The sequence below is a fragment of the Gavia stellata genome, chromosome 22 (genome assembly GCF_030936135.1).
Source record: "Gavia stellata isolate bGavSte3 chromosome 22, bGavSte3.hap2, whole genome shotgun sequence".
Classification (NCBI taxonomy): Eukaryota; Metazoa; Chordata; class Aves; order Gaviiformes; family Gaviidae; genus Gavia; species Gavia stellata.
Genome location: NC_082615.1, coordinates 11,352,964 through 11,367,228, shown reverse-complemented (window position 1 = coordinate 11,367,228; position 14,265 = coordinate 11,352,964). Strand labels below are relative to the sequence as shown.

The window sequence follows — 14,265 nt, the reverse complement described above, 5'->3', positions numbered from 1 at the left end:
AGTCACAATTTCCCCACATGGCAAAGCCACCGACTCCCCAGAAACCACCTGGCCGGCTCCTGCATCCGCAGCGGAGCTGAGCTGAGCAAGGCTGCTGGCATTCAAGGAGCAGACGCCTGAAGCACTGCTTACCTCTTGCACTCGCACGACGCTCAGTCACAACACTTTGGTCTTAGGTGCCCTTGTTTTACTCTGGCTCCAGACTAGGAGCGTTTTGGGGAGGGATTCCCCTCTCTCCAGAAGGGAGCAGTGAGTGGGGGGCTTTGCCAGCTCCTGCCTCCCCCTCCCTAACGCCACCTGCTCTGCGCAAACACCCTCCTTTTGTAAGGACCGTTTCCAGCGTGACTACCAAGCTCGGCTCACACGGACAGCTACAGGCACCCAGCACCTTCCAGAACCTCGTTACACCTCCATCACCCCCTCCCCTGCTCCCTGCGCCCCGCCCTGGCCCCCTCCTTCCACGCCTGCCCAGGCCCCGCCCCCGCCGCGAGCCGAGCGGGCTCTCACTAGCGCCCCGAGGCGGCAGCTGCACCGCCCCACGCCTTCATGTAAATGAGCGTGGGATGGCGGGTGCTGATTGGCTGCGGCGCGCAGCTCTGGCGCCGCCCTCGGCAGGGAGAGGAGGCGGTGGCGGGCGGCGGGTGGCCGCAGCCAGGTGAGCCCGGTCGGGGCTGCTACTCCGCCACCCCGCTCCGCCCGCCGCGCTGCCCGGCCCGGCACCATGACCGTCACACGGCTCGACCAGGGGCAGCACCACCGGCCGCGGATGGCCTTCCTGAAAAAGGTGAGGGCTGAGCAGCGCTGGCGGACAGCCGCACCGCTCTGGGCATCAGTACCGGCGGGCACGTCGGGGCGGCGTCCGGGTGGGGCGATGCGGTGCCCGGGGCAGCGCTGACCGGTGCTCCGGGCGGGGGGACCCGTGTTCATAGCCCGGCCACGGTTCTCCGGGGTCCCTCTGGGGGTGCGGGGTTGGAGGGGTGACAGCTCCATCCCCCGGTGTTTGAGGCTGCGACCTGTTGCGGAGCCCTGTGGATCCCAGCTGGCTCTGGGGTTCAGGCTGAGGGGCAACGTGGGCTAAAGTCACAGGGGAAATAAAACTGTAATTTTGTTTATTTTCTAGCTTAGCCTCAGCTGAATTATTCTCCTGGCATGTTTTCTCCCTCTCCCATCTTTTTCCCCAAAGACCCTCAAAATGGTGTCATTTCCCAGGGGAAAAACCATCATTTGCAGCACCAGGCCACTCAGTTTAGCTCTGGGCCACGGTCGGCCCAGTGCACACGTTCCCTGTGTTTCCACCTGATGTCCGCTTTCGGAGGATGTGTCATGGCCAACTGTCTGCTCTCTGCTCTTTCCACTTTTTCAGAAACGAGCGTATTTGTGACCAGAAACAGTTGAAAGAGTGGGAAGATGTATGCCTACGCTTTTGGATGTGATGTGTAATTTTGTAAACCATTTGGTGTTTTTTTTTTCGATTGCATTCATTCAGAAGTCTAGCCAGTTTTAGTATAACTGGTATCTGCTGATTTTAAAAAGCAGCATGTTAAGCTAGCTTTTCTCCCACGCACCTCTCCTGCCTGTGGCTTATCCTGTTGAGTGGAATTAGCTGAATTTCCAGTGACAAGTACAGCCAGCCAGTTGCTGTTTGAGTTGTCGTTAGCTCTTCTGCAATGCCTACAACCTGAGGAGGATTCCAGGGGGAGTAGAGGGGAAATCTGGGCCTATTCAGTGCTAAGGTATGAGCCTGGCAATACAAGCACTGTACTTTCTATGCTACAGGAAGTAAAGAAGGTGTTTTCTTTGGTGCTATGTCTTTCAAGGTAAATTTGGCTGGGGAGCCCTGCCAAAGGAAATACTCTGGGCCAAATTCTGCACTGAGTAATATTCCGTGGGGTTGTGTGTGGGGGTGCAGAGGAGAAGCTGTGTGCTTTGAGAAAACAACCTCCAGCAGCTGTGCTTCAGCTGCTCCATAGGAGCACAGCAGTCTTTGCAAAGTGCTCTGAGTTCCTCAGGTGGGAAGATCTGTTAAAATACAGCGAACCGCTGTTACGGAGCACGCGCCACTCATACTGTGAGCAGTGATAGGGTTTGAGTAGTTCTAGTGCTTTGTGAGTCTAAGACCTGTTAGCACGAGGAAAGGAAGCTCCCAGACTGTCAGCAGAAAGGCTTTGCCTCTCATCTCTGCTTTCATTCCTCCTCTGTGTTTTTCAGACCTCAGGGAAGCCATAGACGGAGCGTCGACTGTTACGTGGCAGTGTGATCTGTATGCGGCCAGCCACGTTCTCAGAGCTCTCCTGAAATATTGAGCACCTTTACTGGTTGCCTGTGGTGGGAGCTGAGGATGCTTGGCACGCATCCAGCGAGCGCCTTGCAGGCTTAGATCCGTGAGGAGCTAAAATCCTAGAGAGAATCTTTGTTAATTGCTTAAGTCTGTGCTCAAGCGTTGCCACCAGCTGGCACATACACTCTAACCATGGGTTTGTGCCAGCCGCACAGAGGGATTCCTGCTGTGCTGTCAGGCTGCTGGCCCTGTTGCACCTTTGCAGCTGCGACACGTCTCCCTGTGCTGGTTCTCCATCAGGCAGCTTGTGACCACAGCAATCCTGCCATCGGACGGGGGGAGAGGAAAGGGGTTTGCTTCGGGGGTGGTGGGCAGCACTGTGTGCTTGCTGTGAGGCTGCTCTGCAGGACTTGGGCTGGATGTAGAGCTTGGTCTTCATGGCCGAACCACGGGGAGCCCCCTCCAAGGCCGGGCAATGCCTGCTAGTCCCTGAAATACCCATGACTAATGCTTAGGTTGTTTTATTCTACTTTTTTCCCCTCCTAAACTGTCTTGGTAGGAAGAATATTAGCACAAAAGTCTGTTGGGGCAGGAAGAAGCCTCTGAAATGCATTTTGGCTACATGCGCTTGGCCAGATGCTGGGAGAGCTTATATCAGCCCAAGTACTTGCTGCCTGTGCCTGCCCCAGCAGCCAGGATGTGGCCTCCGTTGGGCATCAGCTGGCAAAGCAGGAGGCAGCGCTGGGCAGGGTTGTGCTCTCTGGCGGCTGCTGGGCTGTGTATTTTTCCTTGTTGTGCTACATGAGCTGCATCATGACTCATACCTCGTGGGTAGGGCTGATGGATGCCACTCGCCTTTTTCCTCTGCCCCCTCCTTCCTCTGGTCCCTGATGGCTCCTCTGGAGGCAGCTCTGCAACTGGGGAGGGACTGGCCCAGGATCTGCAGTGTGGCTGAAGGCTTTTCCAGCCCGGCTTCGATTCTCTGGGCTTAGCCTCTCCAGCAGCTGCTGGCCCTCATCTACCTGCATATTTCTTGAGGTGTGTGAGCATCGGAATCGTGTTTTTGCTGGAAGGGGCTATCCATTGGACTCCTGCTCTCTGTTTAAGTGAGGATGGATATGGCTGGAGCTGAGCCTTAAGCCAAGCTCAGCCTTGTCCCATCCTCCGTTTTCCTATTCCAAATGGGGCGGTGCTCGTGCTACGCATTTCTGTGGAGCATCACACCGAGCGTGGCATGCTCTGAGCAGCCCTGGTGAGAGGCGGTGTGCTCGGCCTGGCGGGACTGCGCTTAGGTTTGGTATGGCTGCTGTGTGGGTTTAAGTAGGAGGCTTGGCCAGAGAGGTGATGGCAGCACAGTGAGGGAAGAGGGAGCATGTGGGAAGAGCCAGGTACAGCCCTGCCCTCCCCATTCACAGATTTACTTCCTTTGGGTGTGGGATTGCCGTGCATTGGGTGGGAACAGGCCTCCTCCTCTCAGCTTTAATTAAGAAAAAGCAGGAAGGTTTAGGTAGTTAACAATTGATTTTTATTTTTTTTCATTTCTTCTTTGATCATCCATGAATGTGCAAAGCAGGATTGTTAATTGTAGGCATAGAAAACAATTGAATTAGCCCTCTGAGGCCAGAGTTGTGATGAAGAACTGTCTTGCTACCTTGGAAATCAGAGCAGGGAGGGATGATCTTTGGAAACAGTACCAGGCAGTGAGGGTGGGCTAGAATTGGGCAAATACTCACGATGGAGAAAGCAGATGTTTAATTATAGCACCAGGAGTGGGCACTCAGCTGCAAGCTGGACCCTGCTGGGAAAATTTGTCTTTCTTACATCTGAAGCAAAGATACCTCTGTCTGGGTTGACGCTGAGAGGGACTGAACTCCTCACCTCGGAAGTGTTTTGCTGTTGCATGTCAGAGTCTCAGCACCCGGAGCCTGACGCTTCTGCGGTGTGGGTGCCCTGATCCAGGGGAGCTGGTGGGTGCCCAAAGGGTAAAGCTCAGAGAAACAAGGATGGGAAACACACCTGGGGTAACTCACCCAAGCAATCAGTCAGTGGTCGCCTGCCCCTACTGCTCCCTCCCGTGGGAGAGCATCCGTGCTGGATCCATCCTCCTTCTCCAGAACCATGGGCACCTGATCAATTGCTGATTGTTTGCAGAGAGGACCCTCACCTTGCCTGGGGCTTCCCACGTGCTCCCTGAAATGCAGAGATGCTTTTTTTTATCGTTTGTGAGTTCGAGTTTTGCTTTGCACTCCGTGAACCTAGTGGCTTCTTGCAATCAGATGGGGGGCAGACAGTTTTCCTGCTGTCTCCTCTGTGGCTTTCGGGGTGAGGTCACCTATGTGCAGAGATTCCAGTTGATCTGAAGGGAGACCTCAGTGGGACTCGTGCCTCGTGGTGGCTCTGCACTTGAGGTGAGCTCACCCCAGAGCCTGGCTCCTTTAGCAGTCCTCTTGCTGATATTTACCTCAGCGTTTATCTCCACCCATCAGCCAGCATCAGGAAGTGGCTTCTAGCTCTACAAAATTCAAACCAGACAGTGCTTCCCTGGCCGACAGCGTGACAAAATGTGCTAGAGCCCTTAGCAAAGCAAGCAAATGTTTCCACTGTATTTTAACCAGCCTCCTGGCCTCCCACTGACAGGCTGGTGCTGATAGCAACTCCTAATTGCCAGCAACCTGTAATCAGCAGAGTGTTCCCTTAGGAGAAGAGGAAGAGACAGGCTGAGTTTTGATCAGCAAAAGTGCATGGTTTGCAGCCAGAGCAGCAGGCACCCCCCAAAAGCAGGTTCCCTGGCTCATCTTACTTTTTTCTTTTTAATATATGTTTTTTTTTCTCTGATGACCAGAGGGAGCCCGGTGGGGTACGAATGCAACAAGAGTCTGAAGCTCTTTGCTTGTTGAAGAAAGGGAACATGCTGTGCTGGGAGGCTGTGTGGGTTTCTGAGCCAATTCCTTGCTCTTGTCTGGTAAAGACCCGTCCCTTGAGCCCACCGGGAAGCGAACAGCAGCCCTGTGCTGGGGCAGGGTGTGCTGTGCCACTTGCAGGGAGCAAGTCGTGCTCGAGCCTGGTGGGACCTGCCCAGTGGTCACGGCATGGCAGTACAGTGGTGATGAGCAGAGCTATGTTTACCCCCAGTATCCCTGTGTGCTAACGAGATGCTGTCTGTGGAGCAGGTGCACAGTTATGGAGGCAGTGGATGACTTCCCCAAGATCACCCACGTTTGCTTAGAGGGAACTGAATCTGAGTTTCCTAAATTAGTGCCCTGCCTGCTGGACCATCCTGCCTTGCCTCATCTCACACAGCTACATGGGCATCTCCCCATACCTGACCTTGAACTTGCTGAGGCCAAAATTGGGGGTTCAGTTAAAAGGTCTAAAATATTCCATTGCTTTGGGTATGGTTTTGCTATTTTAAAATATTTTGTAGAAGTATTTATACAAATATTTGTATGAAATTTTACCAGGCTTCTCCATTTTAGTATTAATTTGACACTGGCTTTAAAAACAGTTGAAAATCCATTTTTACTGTCAAGTCCAGAGTGCATCCTGTCACTACAGGCTTAAATCCTCACTGAACTTGGCAAGACTTAGGACCAAAGTCACTGTGGTGCCTGTGAAGACAATACCCTTCATTATGCGTGCGTGTCATCAAGTCACACTCGTTAAATCCTCTAATCCTAGTTAAAAAGCTACAGCCTCACCCGAAATGAATGTGCAGAGAGACTAAATTGGTCCTGTTGGACCAGTTTTGATTTAATATCTCTGGAAGCAGAAGGCAAAAAGAAGAGCATCTTCCACAAAGCCAATGCTCTCAGGACACTCAGATAATCTAAAACAAGGAGATGAGGAGCGTGCCCAACCCCACCCATCTGAGCAGAGGATCCTGAGTGCAAGCAGGAGGCTCTTGCACCTTTGGGATGGAGCTAGCAGGAAGTCGAATGTAAGAGGAGGAAAATACCTTTGAAAATCTTCATCTTTTTTTAAAAAAAAAAAAAGGTAATTGGGAACCAGAAATAAAAGAAGTCTGGCCCTGAGGGTGAGACTCATCCTCTGTAACATGATCTGTTAAAAACTTAGGCAGTGAGTCTATAAACGAGTCATCAGCATCCCTCAGGAATCAAAGGCAGGAGATGCTGCCAGATAGCAGGGTGCATTGCTCCAGATGGTGTGTCTCTGCCCTGTCCCCGGAGGGACTGAGCTTTGCTGCCCACAGATGGAGCTAAGACCCCGGGGGGGGTGGGTGCAGCCGTCCACAGGAACGGCCAGCGAGTCCCTTGGACACCTCCTTCCTACGAGCTGGGCTCTATTTCTATGTTTGCAGTCTGCTTTCCCACACGTAAATTCTGGTCCCTGCTGTAATCGGTCCTTGGCCAGCTTTTCAAAGCCTTGGCTTGGGTGGTGGCTGTGCTTTCTCAAAGGACGGGCTGTTCTCATCTCCCCTGGGTTTGAGCTTTCTGCTCAGCCCCAGAGCAAAGCGGTGTGCTTTTCCTGTTGCTCTTCTAAAGTCCTGTCTGGTTATTATCTGCAGACCAGAAACAGAACCTTTGCTGTTTGGTCTTCAGCCAAAATATTGCTTATTTTCTTGGTGCGTGGTGCAATATCTACAAGTCTGTGCACAGCTAGGGTATTTGTGCAATAGAAGCACAGATTTTATTTCCTCCCCCCTTTTCCTTTCTTATTGCCCCAGCAAATAGCCCACTGAAGCAGAGATTTTTTTTTATTATTTTATTTATTTTTTCTTTAGCTCAGCTCTCATGGAGTGGCTACATCCTGTCCCTTGTCTGCTAACCCCGGCTCTGCGCGTGTCTTCTGTAAGAGGGAGTGACACCGTGAGTCAGTGTGAAAGCTGGCATCGTTTGGAGGTGGCATTTGTGATGAAAGGGGAGGTTTGGAGACGACTGTGGTCATTGCATCCATTCCTGCGGCACGCCACTGCACACCCCTCTGGGATGCTGCCCAGAGCTGCGGTGGTCCTGGGGCTCCCTCCTATCTGCTCCTGTAATACATCCCTGCTATGCTTTGCAGATTGAAGTGCTTATGATGGAGATGCAGAATCCAGATACGGGCATCAAGACGCAGACGCAGAGGGTGATGATCACAAACATCCCACATGCTGTGGCAGGTAAGAGCTTCGCCGGGGAAAGGGACTGGGCCAAGGAAGTTCATCAAAGAAAAGCTGTGTGTGGACCAGATGGCTACCCCAGGGTTACCACTGCCTGGGTGCATACGGGACCCAGTGTTCCCAAAAATATTTGCCGCACATCCTCTGACACATACCTGCTCCCTTTACCTCATGCTCACTCGTGTCTCATTTCACTCCTAGCTCCTTGAATCAGAGACACAAAGATTGATAATCGTGCACTTTTAGCTGTCTCATGTGAGTTTAACTCAAGTGACCTTGCTTTCTCTTAGCATATGGGTGAATAGGCGCTTCAGCCTCCAGACCTGTCATATTCCTGGTGGGGCTGGATCACAAATAAGGATAAATATTAAGAACTGCTTAAAATAGGCAGACTGGAGTCAGACTGAATTTCAGAAGTGAACAACAAACAATTAGTCTCCCTTTTAACGTTTTCTGCTAATAATAATTTTTCTTCAGTACGCAGGAAAAGAACAAAATATTCAACCCACTTCTCTGCCTCTAAATGACAGCTTTTCCTCCTTAAGCGCGCTGAAGAAGAAACAGACAGGGAGCTGTGCTGTGCTGTGTCACGTATGGCATTACAGGCAGCTCTTATCGCAGTCTCTTTTGTGCCTGCTAGCTCCTTTCACAGGGCACTATCAGTACCTCTGCTTCCCTGTTCTCCAAGCCTCCAAAAAAGCTCTTGTGAGGCATCCTCGACTATAAATATTCACACATACTATACCAAAGTTTCCTCCTCCTGCTTTGGTCTTTCTGCAGCACTTTGAAATCCAGAACAAAAACTCCCACTGAAACCAGTGAGTTTGCTCCAGGCAACTCAGGAGACAACTTAGCCAACTAGATTAATTTTTCCCCACTGTATTTGCAAAGCCTGGTAGGCCCTGTGTGTTATGTGCCCCAATTTTTTTTTTTAAAATGAGGAAGCAGAGGCACTGAGATGAAGTCACTTGCCCATGGGTACAGTCAGTCAGTGAAGGGGTAAGGAGAACTTGGACGACGTCTGAAGCTTGTTCTCAGCAGCACCCTCCATGCATTACAGTACAGACCGTTTCCTGGCTTACGTAGCTGTCATGCAGCCAAATTTGATGGAGTGCTTTGCATCTGCAAAGGATCTGGCCTTGCTTCCCCTAGCTGTTAGTGAATAGTTAAGGCAGTGCTGCAGGAAAGTTTCCCCTGTACTGAAGATGACGTGCCACCTAGATTAAGTGCAGGGGGAACAAGTACTTCTCTTGATGTCTGACCAATGTAAAATACTACTTCCTAAAAGTCCATGGCTAGATGATGTGGAGGGAAGATGCCCGTTGGCACTCATCCTCTTTGCGTGCTGTCTGCTCTATTTTGGTTCCTTAACCAGAATTGCTACAAGTTCCGTCTTGCATAAGTCATAAATTCTAGTCAACTTCTGATAGGCAAGGGAGTTGCATTCGTCGTCAGTCTCTAAACTATGATATTTTTAGTGCTGCGCAAGTTGCATATATACTGATTGGCTTCTGGGTGTTGCAAAAGAGACTGGCTCATGTTTAGTGAGGGAATGGTGAAGACATTAGAGCAGTGGACACAGATCCACTGAAGAGAGCTTGGCTCTTCATGTGCAGGAAGCTAACTAGTTAAATTCAGTGTCAATAAAATGGCTCACAAAAGAAAAGGCAAATAAACCTCCGTGTTAAATGCACACCTTTGGGGGAAAATGCTTACAGAGAGAGCTGTCTAGAAATGAGTGATGAGATAATCCTTTAATTTCATCTATTTCAGGAAGCAGGCGGTAGGATAAGAGCTCTGAGCCCCTATTAGAAAGTTAAGTCATCACTGCAATGTCAAGAAAGGTCAACACCTCGATCTGCAATCCTAGGGGACATTTGGAGGAAAAGACCAATAATTGATCAGGGAATGAGTGCATTTTTGCCCTGTTTAAGTGGGAGGAGGTTCATGATATTTGCCCCCCAGAACATAAAACTAAAACTGCTGGAGGTTTATGCTGACTATGAGTATGACTGGCCACACCCCGCCAAAAGAACTGGGAGAGATGAAGGATTTGTGAATGCAGAAAAAACCCTGTTTCCCTTTTAATGTCCTGTGACCACTACAGCTTGGATCTGAGACTGAAGACATCCTTTCTGCACTGAAAGTCGTGTCCCTTAAAGGACTCGAGAGGACCCGTCACTGGTCTCTTACTAAAACTGAGACAGGACCGTGCTCAGTGAATCTGGAGATACTTTGCAGTGAATCTTTCAAGACAAGATGGTGCAAAACAAGGGGCACTTCACCTTCACTGGGCGTGGAAGCTGTTGCATTGCTTAAGTCCTTTCTAAGCCACCGATGAGGGTTTAAGTGTTGCTCAGGCCACGTGTGCTTCTGCACACTCACACTGTGCCATCCTGAGGTCACTGCCTGCCTCAGGCTCCCTCTCACAAAGACTGATGCCTGCTTGGTCAGGAGAAAGCCTGAACGACAACATGGCCAGTGAGAGACCAGCAATGCATTTTATCTCCGCTTCTCTTGCACGGTGCATTTAAAAGCATGTTTGCAAGAAGGGGTCTGTGCACTCAGTGGGATCCAGAGCACACTGAGGGGTGAGGGCTGGCGAGGTCTTGTTTTGGCCCATGGATTTTGGCACACTCCCAATTTCAAGCACCTGACATTTTCTTTGCTTTACAGGTAATGATATATTGCAGTGGATTCTCCAGCGCTTGCAGATCTCTGAGGAAGGTGGGTAGAAATGTCAAAATTGAGGCTTTTTCAGCTTTGAGTAGTAAAACTTTAAGGTCTCCATAGACAAAGCCTCTTAGATGCATTCTTCTCTCCTGCGTAGCAGCTCACTTTTAAATTCCAGTGCAGTGTTTCTACGCAATCAAAACGTCTGCCTTCTCCATTTCAGAGGCACTCCACCTGGGGGATCTGTTTGTCAAATATGGATACATCTACCCACTTCAGGAGCCAAAGAATCTCACCCTGAAGACAGACAGCAGCCTGTACAGGTTTCAAGTGAGTTGCACCTTGTCTAAAGCCACTGAGGGGGAGTTTAGCACTAGTTTTAAAAACAGGCAGCTGGGGCAATTCCCCAGGAGCTGTGGTCATGAGGCCATGTTGTGTAGCCGTGCTAATCGCTCAGTGTGCAGGAGGAAGGGATCCACAGAGAAGCCTCAGGCCATTCCACCCATTCTGTGTGTCAGATTACAGTTTACAGGCAAACTGTGATAGTTCCTTCAACTAAATTGGCATCCTTGTTCAACTTCAAAATAGCTATGCTTTCTTCCAAATATGTGTTCCCTTCCAGGTCTTAATGTAGCAAATGGAGTCGCTGGTTAAAACTAAAATGATCTGGCGAGACTGAATAATGAATATACAAAAAGCACAATAATAACGGGATGTTATCAAGGTTCATGGTTGGACTGTTTCCACTAAGATGGGAAATCAGAGTACCCTCATTGGTACTTTGAATGAGGACTCTGGTTCCCCCATGGTGCCAAATCAGGCTCTAGCATCTCAGTCTGAACGCGCAGGCAGCAGTGAGACGTTGGCCATATTAGCCGATTGCAGAGCAGGAGTGGATTGACACTGGCAGTCTCCTGACCTCGATTCTCCTGCTGTAGCTGGCCTGCACTACCGCGTGAGCTGACACACAGCTAAGGAGCTGAGCCTCTGGGTACGGCTGAGGAGAGGTTTCCCCTCCCTCCATTGTGGGTGGTGCTGTGTGCCTCTTCGCATGAGTTCAAGGCTACTGTGCACTAATGAAAGGCTTGTTTTTCTGCAGACCCCTTATTTCTGGCCCGCGCAGAGCTGGCCTGCTGATGACACAGACTATGGTAAGTGATAGCATTGTGCGTGTTTAGGAGGCGTAGTGCAAGCCCATGTGTTTGGGCACTCAGTCCTGTGCCCTCTTTGCAGTCCATCTTTTTGTGCTGTGTGTCCACGTATGATGACCAGCCCTTGCATTTTCTTTCATACTATTTTGTGAATAGTTCTCAGTAATGCTGAATTGAGGGAACACTCTGGATATGACCGCCTTGTGGTGGCCTTGATAAGAGAAAGTGCTTAAGCTTCTCTTACGTTCCACGAAGATCCGTCAGACTGGAACACATCTGAAACACTCTGCGTGGTAGGGAAGACTTTAAACACAAGGTTAGATTTCCCTGAGTAGTTAAGTGTATTCCTGGATCTGAGCCCAAGACTGTCTTCCTGTAGATATGGATCAAGCCCTGCATTCAGAGATAGTTCTTTCTTCTATATAATGCACAGTGGCTCCCAATATCTCCTGATGGCTCTTCCTGTATTAATTTTTTGTTGCCTTTATAATGCTTTTTATTATAGGGCTGGTCATGAAACTGGGGCTAATCAGCTTGATTTGCTCCTGCGGGCTGTGTAGTTCACAGACTGATTTGTTTATACCAAGATTGTCCTCTGTGGCTTTTATCTAAATTATGCTGTAGATCTTCTGGAGAAATAAAAAAGCCCATTTTAGATTAGAATGTTTTTAATAGAACTTGTAACAAAACATTGGCCTGTATTTGGAAAACTTGAAGGTCAAACTCTGAAGAACCTCAGCATCTTAAAGATTTGGTCCAGTGCCCTTTGACCTGTGAAACCCTGGCTGAGCTCCCAAAGGAGGAGTGACTGCTGGCAGAAGGCACACACTGCCCATTCTGCGTGGCTGCTCCCCGCCTGGGCACTGGCTCGGGAAGCATCAGTGACAAAGTGAAAGCACCAAGTTCATTTTTATTCCATGAGCTTTTGTGATCTTGGAGCTCATGCCCGGGAAGATATTGTAACAGACAAAGATTTATGTTTGTCATATGGGTAAATTTTCAATTATTCTTGGATTTGTTCGTCTAAGTATAACTGACTGCTTATTTGCTTCTCCCTCCACAGCAATTTACCTAGCAAAGAAGAACATTAAGAGGAAAGGGATTTTAGAAGAATATGAAAAGGTAAGGAGATATTGTACTTTTTCCATTGCAAGCCCCTCTGTTGCTAATGAGTGGAGTGCGGCAAAAAATCACCTCTTCCGTTGCATGAGGTGTTACTCCAGCAGTGTCAAAAGCCAAAATTTTGAAAGTGAAAAAGTGGCCAGTACAGGAAAATACTCTGAAGTCAATGATAATTTTAGCGGGGGAAATTGCTCTCCTTGCAGCAGTATTTTTGAACTGTTGCAATTCGTGTAATTACATTCAGAACAATCCAGATTTCTTGGCTTGGTAGCCAGCCTGGCCTAGTTGAGCTATGGAGACTCAAGAAAACCCTAGCATGGGAACACCTTGTCCAGAATTTTCATGCTAACTGCTTTTTTATTTTTATTCCAGGAACATTACAACATGCTCAATCAAAAAATAAACTACAAGTGGGATTTTGTTATTATGCAGGCCAAAGAGCAGTACAAGTGAGTTGACTTGCATTCCCTTATTTGCATCATTGGGGAGGGTATGAGGAGGCAGGGCTTCACTGTCTTGGTACACAGTTAAATTACAGTTTAAAAACATAAACTGCAGCTTTAAAATAACTTGCAAGCACCCCTCAAGATTGTGAAACAAACCTGCCTTTCATATCAGCTTGGGGTTCCTCCATTTAACAAGTAGACTTCATTCACTTCGCACTTTGTGAGTGAAGGATTTCAGATGTTTTCAAATGACTGGATGCCCGCTTGCAAAGCCTTGCCCGCTGCACCTGCGTTTCTCTCTCCCCTGGCATTTGTCTGACAAAGACATGGAATCCATGTGGTTTGTGAGAGCGCAGGTGAGGGTGGGTTCCTTTCCTGCTGACACGTGGGCATGCCTCTTTGCAAATGTTTTTTTTTGCATTAAGTGTGTAAGGGGACATTACATTTTGCACCTGATGTGACTCCCCAAAGAAGGCGGGGTCTGATGCTGCAGCATGCAAGCCCTTGTTAGAGACACCTTCTTTTAGCTCTAGGCCACTAGACTTAGGACCTGTTATTGGTCTGGTTCAATTATTGCTTGCACATGTCTCACAGCTGAACTTAATGGCCTGAATCAAGAAGCAGCAAATGTTCCCAGGAGGGACTTCTGGAGAAAACTCTGAAGGGCATACTTAGGCACCCAGTCAAAATTACTTGACTTTAGGAGCTGAATCCTTCAAATTCCCAGGAAAGTTAGTAACGTGAGATTGGCGTACTCCTCTGGAGATAGGATCTTTTCTACTTCTGTGGATTCCTTTTACCTTTTTCTACCTCCCAGCACGGCAGGCACTGCCTCTGCTGTTCAGCAGCATTTCTGTCTTCACTGGGATGGTAGCCAAGTCATCAGAATACAGCTCATCAGATAACTGTCTCATTAAACATGAGACTGTTGTTCTTGTAAATTGAGGTCAGACTTGGGCTAAGAGATGCCAAATGCAGTTTTAAAGTTAGATACCAAGACTGTGTCTGAACTAGCAGATTAAACACGTCTGAGGCTGTTTGATGATGATGCTGGGGCAGACTGGTGCAGAACAGCCCGCATCCACCCTGTTAACCACAGCAGGGTGGCCACATGCAAACAGCCTTTTGGGAATGCTCCCTTGCCCATGCTAAGTCCCAAATTGTGCTGAGGACTTGTCTGGGAAAGAATTAGTTGGTCCAAGCCCAAACCATGCTGGTGCTTCTTCTATTTAATAGTAGAGGTGATTTGGGTTTTAGTGCCTGGGAATACTGCTTGGCCCCATTTCCAAATAATTTCTGTGAGAAATATCCCCCTTGCCTGTGAGACAGGGACAAGACATGTCCGGGATGTATCTCTGCATGGCAGTCCTCAGATACTGCCCAGGGACATCAGAGACAGATGAACGTGAGGCAGCAGGACTGACGGTGCAAGTAGCGGGTTGTTAGTGTAAAACTCTGTCAAAGGACTGTCTGTCT

General features: G+C 49.2%; 1 protein-coding gene across 1 annotated transcript in view; it reads left to right on the top strand.

The window, feature by feature from the left end:
* Positions 1-721: 721 nt before the first annotated feature.
* The window catches only part of RGS9 (regulator of G protein signaling 9), a 28,818-nt gene continuing 15,274 nt past the window's right edge, over positions 722-14,265 (top strand). The window contains exons 1-7 of the mRNA XM_059828103.1: positions 722-784; positions 7,301-7,397; positions 10,074-10,124; positions 10,294-10,400; positions 11,170-11,221; positions 12,285-12,343; positions 12,716-12,792. Of these exons, the coding sequence (XP_059684086.1) occupies positions 722-784; positions 7,301-7,397; positions 10,074-10,124; positions 10,294-10,400; positions 11,170-11,221; positions 12,285-12,343; positions 12,716-12,792 (506 nt within the window). The remainder of the gene's footprint in view (positions 785-7,300; positions 7,398-10,073; positions 10,125-10,293; positions 10,401-11,169; positions 11,222-12,284; positions 12,344-12,715; positions 12,793-14,265) is intronic.